This window comes from Gavialis gangeticus, unplaced genomic scaffold (genome assembly GCF_001723915.1).
Source record: "Gavialis gangeticus isolate Ggan-Ray unplaced genomic scaffold, GavGan_comp1, whole genome shotgun sequence".
Taxonomy (NCBI): Eukaryota; Metazoa; Chordata; order Crocodylia; family Gavialidae; genus Gavialis; species Gavialis gangeticus.
This window is the reverse complement of record NW_017729009.1, coordinates 6,139,035-6,151,288: the sequence shown is the minus strand read 5'-3', so window position 1 is coordinate 6,151,288 and position 12,254 is coordinate 6,139,035. Positions and strand designations below refer to the sequence as shown.

Sequence of the window (12,254 nt, the reverse complement as noted above, 5' to 3'; positions counted from 1 at the left end):
TGACAGTTTGACCTTGTCATCCCTTGGGGTGCTCTGGTGAACAAACATACCCCCAGATATTGGTGGTCACCCCTGATAAACTTGTAGGTGGCCATCAGATAACCCCTGAGCCTGTGCTTTTCCAGGCCGAAGAGCCCCATGGCTCTCAGCCTGTCGTCATAAGGTCTGTTTTCCTGACCTCTGATCATGCGTGTGGCTCTTCTCTGGACTCTCTCAAGCTTCTCCACATCCTTTTTGAATTGTGGAGCCCAAAACTGGACACAGCCCAAAACTGACCGCAGGCACACATGCTAAGCTAAATGCCTTCATGTGCCACACTCTGGCACTCGTGGGGGTTGCCTACCTGCCCATCTCTGGCCTAAAAGTCAGGTGCTCATAGTGCCTTATGGTGTGTGTAGACAAGACAAGGGCCCTAAATTGAAGTGGTGGGTTTTTAAAAACACCACTTCAATTTAGGGCCCTTTAAACCCCCATGTCATGTACATGTGTGCATCTGTGCAACTTAACTGCCTCTCCAGCAGCGGGGAGGGGAGGGCGAGCTGCTGGTGGAGGGGGAGGGTTGGTGCTTCCCTCCTTGGCAGCAGCGGCGCCCCCAGGCGGCACCCACCTGCAGGCATCTAGCTCGGGCAGTTCCATGGCAGGCACTGCAGCCACCCACACAGCGGACCCCCACACAGCTCAGGTAGGCTCCGGGGGTGGGGGGAGAAGAGCAGACTCACAGTGTTTATTATTTTTTTTCCTCAGGTGGAACCTGCCTTCCCAGGCTGCTGCCAGGCTGCCTGCACGGGCTTCCTGCAGAGCCCCTGAGCTGCACAGAGCCCAGTGCTTCACTCCGTGGCTGTAGGGCAGCAAACTAAAACTCCTTGGAGGTGTCATTTAAGGTGTGTTACGCCCCAAGTCATTTAAGGCACATTATGCTGCCAAATTTGCTACAGCGGCTGGAATTACTGCACAATACACCGCCGACACGTGCAAACACCAACACCATTAAAGCAATGCACGAGCATTTAACCTGCTTTAAAGTGTTGTACACACATGCCCCCCGTTTCATCTACACATAGCCTTAGTTTTAGATGCCTAACCCCTTAGATCTAGCCCTTGCCCTCCAGGTCACACAATGAGTCAGGTCTTGAGTGAATGAGAGAAATTCTAGGTCCTGACCTCAAGTGGCTTCTGTTGCCTTAATGATGGCTTAAGCCTGGAAATCTCAAAGGCTGACTCACTGTAAATAAACAATTTACCCTAAACTAAGAACCCTATTCTCCTTGCAGCCACAGAAGCCCTCACTGACACTGGTAAGAGTAGAGGGAACGGCATTCCTGCTTTGAGGTGCTTGGTTAACCAACAGCTGAAGTTGAATAACATGGTCATGATTTCAGGTCTTAGAGGCTGGATGAAGCATGGAGAAAATGTGTTGATTTGCAAATTTGACTCCTGTGCAGCAGTACCCTAGATCTAATAGAATATGCATAGAGCTTCTGCAGTATAGAGATTTGGGAAAGCCACTTATCAGTAGCTTTTGCAACTGTTTCTACACCTATACAGTGGACTTAATATTGATACTACTTGCTCATCTTTTGAGACACGAATGAAAAGTGTTGGCTATGTTCTAAATAGATTATCTTCATTTATACAGTGTCTTATGCTCTTAAATAGTTTTTCTCACTTAGTCTCCATGATTTTTACCTTGCACTTCATGTACCCACTGTTTGGGGTAAAGCTGGAAGAAGAAAGAAATGTCACTTCAGGTGCTACACACCATTTTTCTTTAAAGGGAAATGAAAATGTCTAGAAATTTCTTAAGAAAGCAGTAACTCTATTGAGCCCCCATATGGGTTATAAAGAGCTAAAAAGTAAAGGAATCAGAAGCCCTCATGGGGCCAGTTCAGCTGGCAAATTCTTACTTTTCCAAGTAAATAGGCAGGGAGGGGTGTGTGCCTATGGGATGCCAACACAACACTGATGCCTTTTGACCCATACTGTTTCAGACAATTTCCTGAATATATTGTGCCTATGGAGCCAGCTCATTCTCTTCAAGGAAAACCTGCCTTTTACTTAGAAAATCCTGAATAAATCTGTGTTACTCATTTAAGACCACTCGTAATGATGGACTGGTTATGAGTTCAAACAGCTTTTCACCAGCACTCTACAGCTGACTTCTCAGTCATGCATATTCTGCCCTTCCTTTGGCTTCAGTACATGGTCTAAAAGGCCTTTGATGTGTTTTGAATCTGTGTTATGTTAAATTCGTATTTTACCTGATGCAATACATCAACAGAGCTGATGTCCCCTCAGCTAGCAAAGACTTCCTGGCTTCTTTGTGCAAAAGACATGTATGTGGTCTCAGTTTGTACTATGGGGTTGACTGTCAGAAGCCCTTTGGTTTAGTGTCTATGAGTGTAGAATAAAGATTACAGGGACAAGGAACCATTTCTGTTGGTTGGAACCAGTATAGAAATTAGTTGTTGTATGTCCTATAAGATCTATGCTAATATAGTTTAATAAATTATTTAATAGTAAATTACAGGAGGAAAAGGCAGCATTGTCTCTATTATTAGATTTAGCAAGAGTGCCAATAGGCGTCATGGTTACTCTACTTTTCTTAAAAAGTCCGTAACAGTGAAAATGGCAGAAGTACCCTCTGAAACATGCTTCCAACAAGTCATCCCAGGCCCACTAAACTAAATGTCAGGGCTGGAAAACCAAGGATAAGCCAGGTGCATGTGATAAATAAAGAGTTGTTAAAGTAAAGTAAGTAGCTACATACCTCCAGGTCATTAAAGAACAAATGCGTATCTGCAAGGTTGAAGATCATTTCTTCCATCATAAGACCTATCCGCACAGAGGTGGTGGTGTCCTGTGAGACAGTAAAATGAGTACATTCTTTAGTGATTTTAAGCTTTCTTTCCGTGATTTCTGCTTCTGGCTGAATTTGGGGTCTGCCTACTCTGCACATTGTTTTTGGTGTATACACATTAATGCTGCTTATTTCCCAGATATGTTCATAATAGTTTTCCATCCTTTTCCTTAACTTCATATGTGGCCAAATTCTGGCCCCCTGCGGATGCATGTGGCTCATCTTGAACAACATGTAGCATGTTTGAGGTGAGGCTATTAAGGAAGTATTACAAAGCTGTAGCTTCATAACTCCCATAGGAAATTAGCAGCGTGTCTTGTTTTACTCATGTGTGACTTGTCTAACACCAAGCAGCAACTCAGCGACAAGTTGGGAATAGAACACAGGCGTTGACTCTTGGTTCACTGTTCTGAACATCCAGCCAGATTGCTTTCTCTGCAGGGCACATTCACATCAGTCAGTAATCTTAAGGGATATCTTTACTGCAGATTTAAGCCAACTGATCAGTATCAACTACTCATATACAGCTAGCACAGTATTCCCGCTGCAAAGCTCTGCTACTCGTCCCTCTCTGCCCATGTTCATTTAGGTACATATCACAAGGCTCTTCGTGTTGAAATGCTCTAGGATTCCACCTTGTCAACTGTGAGAGAATTTGTCTATCTTTTAGGAGAATTGTGGGGAGGCTTTGGAAGATGGTCATCACTAGTCCGCACTGCAGAGAGAATGGCTTCATGCCCTATTTGGAAGCCACAAGGCTCTATCTTACACCTCCTGCCAGATATCCCAACCCAAGCTAATGACATCTCCATGCCAGGTAAAAATGTTTTAAGTGTGGATGATAAAGGGTATTTTACAATTTGGATGGGCCCATGCAGTATGGGTATGACCTTAGTTCTGCTGTTGAAAGACTGACCAAGTGTAATAGGGAGTTGGTAGAGAGACAAATAATGCACCTTTTAGGCCTCATTTAAACCAAAAGATTGTACTGTTTTCGATATAACAGTGTAGTTAAAGTTAGTTAGGTATAGTTAGTTACCATATAATCCCCTACAGCAGAATTATAACACTGCTTATATAGAATAGCTATTCCAATTCAGGAAGAGGAAAAATCTGTTTTTCTATAAAGCAGCTTTATACCAGCATCACAGCAGGCGCACTATGGATTGTATTGGTATACTTTTATTGGGGACAAAAAAAATTGCATCACGAACCAAAAGAATTACATCAGAACAAAAAAATTGTTCTAAACAAAGCATTAGTTATACCATGTGTTAGAAATGGGGATATTGTCAGAGGCTTCTACATACTCTAGCATGACTGACTGCATAGTAATGTCATATAACACTAGAACTTGTGTGCATGGTAACTTCATATAGCACTAGAACCACTAATAGTAAACCTTGACTCTTATACAGCACTTCCACCTGCAGATTTCAAAGTGTTTGATAAAGGAAAGCATCGGGTACCATACCCATGGGGTCTTGGCACTGCCAGCACTTAAAAACAGTCCTCTAATTTTTAATTATTTGAGAAAGAGATCTAATATTACTTACGCAGGCACAAGTACCAAGAAATGCTCATTAACCTTCCACAATACAGGCCCTGATCCTGGCCCACAATGAAATCAGTGACAGAATTCTCACTGAAATCAGTGGCCCTATTATTTGTCTCCTCATCCCTTTTGTTTGTTGGTTTCATTCATTAGCTACCCATGGACTGTCAACTCCTAGGGACATGGACTGTGCCTTTTTATTTGTGGGAAGTATCTAGTAAATTTTGAGCACTACATAACAAATGGCTGCATAAAATTCCTCCCCCGGTCATGCCATTCTTCTAGTTTAGAAATACTGTTCCAAGAATAAAATGAAATTAAGTGAAATAATTATTGATCTTCCCTAGATTTAATTTTAAACTAGTCCTAGACAGTGATCCTCTGATCAAGTAATCTGTTTCACTATTTGGGGCTTGATCTCTCGCTGGGAACATGCAACTCCCAATAACAAAGCTGATAAATGAGCACCTGACACAGCCTCTCTTGTGACACGTGGCTCTAAATGGTTTTGTATGAATCCGCTGTGACTGCCACTTCAGCTTAGCCCACTACAGTGCTAAATATTGTTTTTTTATTTTCCATGTCTCCCTATATTCAGGCCAAATAACTTGCTTATCCAAGTCCAGTGTAAAATCACAGAAATGCATGATGTCAAAGGGTCTTAAGCGCTATTCATCTGCAAACTATTTTCTTAAATATTTCTTAAACACAAACTAGAGTAATCAGTGGGTGATCTGGTAAACACCCTTTCAGTTCAGATGCATTTTGCTCCATCACATTAAGCAGCAAGAAAGCTTGAAATAGACCAATGGGCTCTCCAGTTGCAATTCATCTTCATTAAGACAGGGATCTCCTATCTTTGTGTGCCTCTAATGTATGTGGGTGGCTTTCTCCCACTGAAGTTACAAGCCCTGCTAAAACAGTGCAGATTTATATGTAGTCTTTGCCCTAATTTTCTGCAGGTTTCTGTAGAATTATGTTATTGCATGGTGAGGTCAGTAATGAACTAGTTTAGGAGGCCTACCCGAGAGCACAGTGTTTGGAGGCTGTTTCAATCAACCTTTGTGGCAGATGCGTAACCTAATTATTACGCATTCTTGGTGTAGTTGTCTTTAATTAGAATAGAATGGTTGTGGTTGCAGCCATATGAATGACTCACAGGGACTACGCTAAACTAGAGAAAACCATTGTTACCCATGTTCAAAAATGCTTGCGACTGCCCAGGAGAGAAGGGCTCTTTCTTCTTTTTGGCTGAAAGTAAAACTAAAAAATTTACGGCCAATGTTCCTAATCCAAATTTTTGTCATAAAAGGTCTAAAACTACTCCCCACCCCAATTTTTACATATTTCAAGTATTTAGTGCATGAGTGAAATAAATATTTATAATAATTTCTTTCCAAGATTATTTATCCAGGAGATCAAAATTAAAATCAGGAAGGCCTTTTCAATCCCTGGCACAATTGCTTCAAACCTGCTCGAAGTCTCAGTTGGGACTATTTGAAACTGTGGGAATGTACACTGCAGCAAATCATGCCTCAGAGGAGCACTGCCTGTTTCCTTAGGGATGTTCAGATCTCTGCTCCCGAGATGGGGACTGCCAATGGGAGAATTAGAGCAAGTCCCTAGTGCTGATGGAGGCACCAACACAGTTGCACAGGTGTAAGGGTATTGATTTTCTTCAGCATGCTGGTGCTTGGAAAGCTCTAATTAATGTTCTGGTTATTGCAGAAGCTCTCTGTGACTAACACTGAATTGAATTTTACTGCCCACGTGAAGTTACATCAAGGGAGCTATTTTGAAGGAAAGATGTAGCTAGGAAGGAATGATTTTATTTTAATGAAGCAATTTATTTCTTCTATATTGTAAGGGCCATTACCTTTTAAATCTCTTTTCGGATATCTCACTGGTCGGTATCTTTCATATGTTTCTTTTCTTTGGGTCTGTCTGCAACTTTATTGGTATTAATAGCCAGCGTGGAGTGGGGAACATTTGTGCAGTGCAGTGTATGAAGTTACTTTCTCTTAAACTGAAACAATATGTAGATTAAACTGCAGATGAGAAAAAATCCTTCTCTTGAGATAGAGAATGTGATGGAATGAAAATAAAAACAGAAAAATGCACTTTACCACCCAGCAGGGAAGTCAACTAGGGAAATGATTTGGCATCAATGCATAGCACAGTATGGACATTTCCTCTACAGTAGGGCATGTTTCCAAGTCTAAAACAGTCTGATAAAGTTAAACAGGCAAATCAGCACTCCTATTATTATTTATTATTCAGATAAATTGGTGTCCAGAGGCACCAGTCATGGCCAGGACTGCGCAATGAATCCATACTTGTATTCCTGTATACCATAACTCCAAGAAGTACTAGTCACAGAGCTGGATCCATTACGCTAGGTGCTGTACAGACACGGAACAAAAAGATCTCTCTTGGCTTAATAATTTTTGTTGCAGACAGACAGAAGCACAAGGAAAGAATGAGGTAATATTTGCCTGCAAGACCGGAAATATTCCTAGCACCTCACATCTTGTCAAAGTCTTCTGTAAGGATCACAGGAAAGGAGGAGTTCAAAGAAGAATAATGAAGTAGCTTTGCAGATGTTTATAGGAATCTTCTCCCAAAGATGAGAGGCAGCATGGAAGAATGCAAACAGGCTACCAGAAAGCAGTAGTGATTATTAGTTGATGTTTCTTGGTGTCAGTATGACAGGTATCAGGGAAGGAGTTGGTTACATTAGGTGCTGAATAAAACAGAGACTCTTAAATTCAAATTAAGAGTATTGCAAGTCACTGTCTAAGGACAGTACAGAGTCTGCTGCCTTCCTTTCTAGGAGGGGCTGACTTTAATGGATGACCTCTCTTCCCAAATTGGAAGCATGTCAGCTCAGCTTCTGACAGATGTATTTAAGGTATGATGCAAAACAAGTGCTAGAATACAATGTTTTGAATGATTTTTAACAGTATGGAGCTGATGCTTCCACAGACACTGAGACGAAGATTCAAGGTCCATAGTAAAAATCTTCACCTCAATACTTTCCTTCAGATCCAATATCCTCTTTGCACTCCCTTTATGCCAGGCAAGGTAGCGTGCTGGGTTCAGCCTTTAGCTGAAGGGCAGCTTTATTTCACAACTGGTGAAAGCCAACATAAGGTGCTGTTCCAGCAGCTGGAAATCAGCCAAGTAAAAGGGCAGCCTGTCTACTGGGAAAGCAGGTGTTGCAGAAGCCAATGCAGTGGCTTCATACTTATGCTTTAGGGGGATTGTCTCGTGCAGAGGCGGGCAATTATTTCGGGCAGAGGACCGCTTACTGAGTTTTGGCAAGCCATCGAGGGCTGCATGACAGGCAGCCAGGAGCAGATAAATACTAATTTTCAAAAATTTTTAGGCGCCTCGTGGGCCGGATAGAGTGGTCTGGCGGGCCGCATTTTGCCCACCCCTGGTTTAGTGGCTGGCTAAGCTAGCTTCGGTTTGGAAAACCTACACAAGGTTGCCCATATACACTGAAAATTATCCTAGTAATTCTCTGGGATCTGTTAGGTTCTAAGGGTCCAGTTTTCCCCATGTGTGTGGGAAACATTTAACCTAAGGCTGGTTTTGAAGGTGACACAATCTGTGAATGCACTAACCCAGTAGTGAGACTGGATCTTAAACTCCTAAAAAATAATCTCCTCCCAAGAACTACTTCTTACAGCAAAAATGGATTAAACTGGAAACACAAGCTTTGAGTGCTTGTTTAGTAACATTAGAAGAATGAGGTCCTACCCCCTTACTAATCTAGTAGTTCTGCTTTAACTAACAAGGACAATGAGAGGTAGGGGTAGAAAACAAGCAATATCCTTTGTAAATAAAATTGCAAGACATTACAGTCCATCCCTGGATGCGTCACCTCTGTCATGCACAGCTGTTGTAGCTTCCTTAAGTGCCCAAATTAAACAGCTTCACCCAATTACTTTTGGGGTGCAGTTATAGCATTAAGGGATATGTTACAGGCAGGAACCCTGAGAGAGCTCAGCTGTTGTGCCACCATTGGCAGGGAACACATGCACCTTCCTATGGGATTAGAAAGGTTAGCACAATAGCAGGAGCACCAGTTTAGAAAAGGCCTTAGTATACTGAGGAGTACAAGGACTGCCATTGTGCCCGTCCAATGCAAAAGGGAAGGAACAGAGATTACAGTGTTGTCGTCAGACATTTCTGCTGTGGTGTAATGTTGCAAGACCACTCGGATGGGTAATTACGAATCTGTAACGCTGTCCTCATAAGCTAGCTGGGATCCAGAAATGGGAAGGTAGAGCAAAGTTGTAACCATTTGAACTGGGTCAGTTACTTTAAAAGTCTCTCTTGTTTGTGATTTGAACAGCCACTGTTATCATTTCTAGCTAAGAAGAACTTATGTCACATACTGTGTGGACTGCCTGAACCAGGGCCTGATCTTGCAGGACAGACTCCAGCCACCTTAGAACTGGTGCTGTACCTACACAACTCCACGGGAATTATGTTTTCATTTCTTATATCAATCTTATATTATGTCTAAGCAGTCATACTGATGACAACTCCATTTCTTTGCCAGGAGAGCCCTTTTGTTCAGGGGAAATTTTTTTTTAGAGCTCAACTGAAACCTGTGATTGTTATTTTATGTAAAGCAATTGGTGACAGTATTCCTACTCCTGGAATTGTCTAGTACTGTGGATTAATGCTATCCTATTTGCAACCTTAAATTCAGCAGAACAATATCACTCCATCAAAAACTATTTTCATTGGTCCATTTTTATTTAGCCTAGCATCTCCCTTGTTTAGTATTAAGGGGCAGGGCTAGGGATGTGAACCAAAGTCTGTAGAGAAGTCTTCAGTGTCCTTTGGTTCAAGGATAATCCCCATACCATGTTTTCTGGAGATGAGAAAGGTAAAAAACAGGGAGACAGAAGTCACTGGATCCTGCAACACAAGTAGAAAAATACCTTACCTGGCCTGTTCCAGCCCCTGTAAATTAGAATCAAACTGGTTACAATGTAGACTAGATCACTATAACAGCTTATTTTTGGACCTGCCCATTTTGCATTCGATCAAGATATGAATTGTTTTTAAGTAACCTCATTCAGCAGAGGGTTATTTTTTCCCCCTTCTTGTAGTCCTTTCATGGTTTGAACTAAATACTAGAACTGGCAAAATGTGATGTTTTAAAAAACTTGCCTCTCAAATCAGAATTGTAATTTTTTTGTGAATCTAAATTCTGGAAAAGATATCAAAAATTGGGTCAATTCATATTTCATGTCAATTTTGGCCTGTTTTTATTCTAATTTTGCTATAAATTGACTTAAATTTCAAAATGAAAAAAAGTTAACCCACAAAATGCACCATCTTTGTTTCAAAGGTGTCAAAATACAATATTGACAGCATTTAAAAAAATGTTGAAACATTTTTATAATAAAGAGCTTTTTGAAAACCCCCCAGCATTTTCTGATTAGAGAAGTTTTTGTCTAAATTTTGGGTTGGCTCTAGTGAACAGTTACAGCCAGAACAAGGCACAACACAATTCAGTTCTGCTAAAATAGATCTTGCGGAGTTGTTTAATGATGACTGTTGCATGTGAAATAGACTTTGTATATACTGCAACTGAGAATATGATTTCAGGTTTGATCCATCTAGCTTAGGCAATAACAATAGAGGCCGTATACCCATACTAAGTTCCTTGCTATTTATCTAAGGAGTGACCAAATACTGGGCCAGACATTACATATAACTGAACAGAAACTGGTCTAAACCCACAACTGCACAGAAGTTTGGTGCACAGACTGGTTTAAAAATGGTGAATCCTGGTCTAAGAGATCTGGATCAGTCTGGTATCAGACTTAATCAATTTAGGTTAGATGAATCTATTGAATATCTGACCCAGATCCCCTCCCGATGCAAGCTAGGTCACAATCTGCCAGCATCCCAGCCTGCTTTGCAGCCCTGCCTCCCTCCCCCCACTGCTACCCTCCCCTCACAGGGCAGAGGGCTAGCCTCCGCCAGCGCTTGGCTGCTCCTGCGCGCTCATATAGCCCTGTCTTCTGCATGGGAGCAGGAAGGAGGAACCCTGCCACGCACCCCTTCCCCGCAACTGAACTAGCTTGGGTCTGGGGCAGCTGTCAGTGGGACTTGGGAGGGTGCGAGAGTGGGATGGGACAGGAGCTGCACTCAAGACACCAGTGACCCCGGACCACGAGTGACCCCCAGCCTGACCCAGCAGGCAGATCTGCTATGTGCTGCTGAGGGTACTGAGGGCATCCAAGCCCAGCTGCAGCCACACACATGCACCCAAGACATACCGGACAGGGCCCAGTGCTGGGCATCTCCTGGGCTGGCAGAGGCACCAGGACAGGGGCAGCACAGAAGGCTACAGGCATGTGGGGCTGGAGCTGTCATTGATGCACACCTCTAGGGGCAGGGTGTGGGCAAAGCAATAGGACCTGGCTCCAAGAATGCCAAGCCACTCTGTGAAGATTGTACTCTGCTGTCACCTGTCTGTCAGTGCTGCCCAGGCAGCCAACTCTGCGCTGCCCCGCCCTACCCCACTGCCCGCTGGGTGAGGTGCCCTACAGCTGTACCAGGGACAGTCCCCACAGGGCAGGAGCTCTGGGGTTAGTGTGCCACTCCCTGGGGACCCCCGCCCCAGCTGTGGCTCAAGTCAGCACCTTCCCCACCTGCCCATTGAGGTGGCCCCACGAGAGGCACTGGCCCCCGGGTAGTGGGCATGGGGCAGAAGCCAGTGCCTTGTGGGGGAACAGCTGCTACAATGGGTTGGGGGAAGAATTGCCCATCCTAAAGCTGCTGCCCTGCATATCACCCTGTGAGCCTGAGATGGCCAGGAAAATGGCAGGGCAGGGTGGGCCAGGGCAGGGCAGAACCAGCTGCCTGGGCAGTACCAGGAGGCAGGCGGCAGCACAGAACTGTCTGCACAGAGTGGCTTGGCATCCTTGGAGCTAGAGCCTGAATCCCATTGCTTTTCCCCCACCTTGCTCCCATCCTCAGAGGTGTACACTGGTGACAACTGGCCCCGCATGCCCGCAGCCGGCTATGTTTCTCAATCGCTCCTGTCCTGGAGCCTCTGCCAACCCAGGCCCTGCGTGACACGTCCTGGGGACGTATGTGGATGCAGCCAGCTTGGACACCTCCAATACCCTGCCCTCAGTAGCATACGGTGGATCTGTCTGCCAGGAGGGGGCGGAGGGGGGCAGATCCAGGTCACTGGTGTCTTAAGCACAGCCCCTGTCCTTCTCCCCACCCCTCCTGCCCTGCTGACAGCCACCCCAGATCTAAGCTAGCATGGTGGGGGGCCTCCACTCCTCACTCCCCTCCTCCCATTGCCCAGCCCTGCTAGCCAGCCCTGCCCCCTGCCAGCACATGGCTGTTGGCAGGGGGGTAGGGGCCAGAGGCAGCCTGCTTAGAGGCATTCGGGAGCACCCCCAACCTGCTGGCTTTGGCCACTGCAGGCAGTCTGCATAATGCTTGCCCCTCAGAGCCAGTGTCTGTTCTGGTCCCTCCTGACCCAACTTCGGGCACTTACAGTAAAGCACGAAACTCTGACCACTTCTGCCTTGGGTTTTTTGAACGTCTGTCCTTAGCCCAGAAGTCCATGCTGCCACATCTTCATTGCTACCACCATTCATGCCAGACAGGGTAAGGCCAGCTTGAGTATGCCTACATGTCTTGCAGTCACACTTCCACTTGAGTATGCGGAAAAGGATCTTGGAGTCATCATTGACTCCAAGATGAACATGGGCCGGCAGTGTGGGGAGGCAGTTAGGAAGGTCAACCGTACCTTGTCATGCATCTGCAGATGCATCTTGAGCAGGTCCA

General features: G+C 44.5%; 1 protein-coding gene and 1 long non-coding RNA gene across 6 annotated transcripts in view; one reads left to right on the top strand and one right to left on the bottom strand.

Annotated features, from left to right (window-relative positions):
• EYA2 (EYA transcriptional coactivator and phosphatase 2) overlaps positions 1 to 12,254 on the bottom strand; it is a 128,381-nt gene that overhangs the window by 31,912 nt on the left and 84,215 nt on the right. For all 4 annotated transcript variants that reach the window (XM_019509856.1, XM_019509857.1, XM_019509858.1 and 1 more), the window contains one exon: positions 2,768 to 2,857. In XM_019509856.1, coding sequence (XP_019365401.1) covers positions 2,768 to 2,857 — 90 coding nt within the window. The remainder of the gene's footprint in view (positions 1 to 2,767; positions 2,858 to 12,254) is intronic.
• Positions 3,234 to 12,254, top strand: part of LOC109292441 — a 209,582-nt gene continuing 200,561 nt past the window's right edge. The window contains exon 1 of one of the 2 annotated variants that reach the window (XR_002096121.1): positions 3,234 to 3,674. This is a non-coding gene — a long non-coding RNA (uncharacterized LOC109292441). The remainder of the gene's footprint in view (positions 3,675 to 12,254) is intronic. The other variant, XR_002096122.1, reaches the window with a different exon arrangement.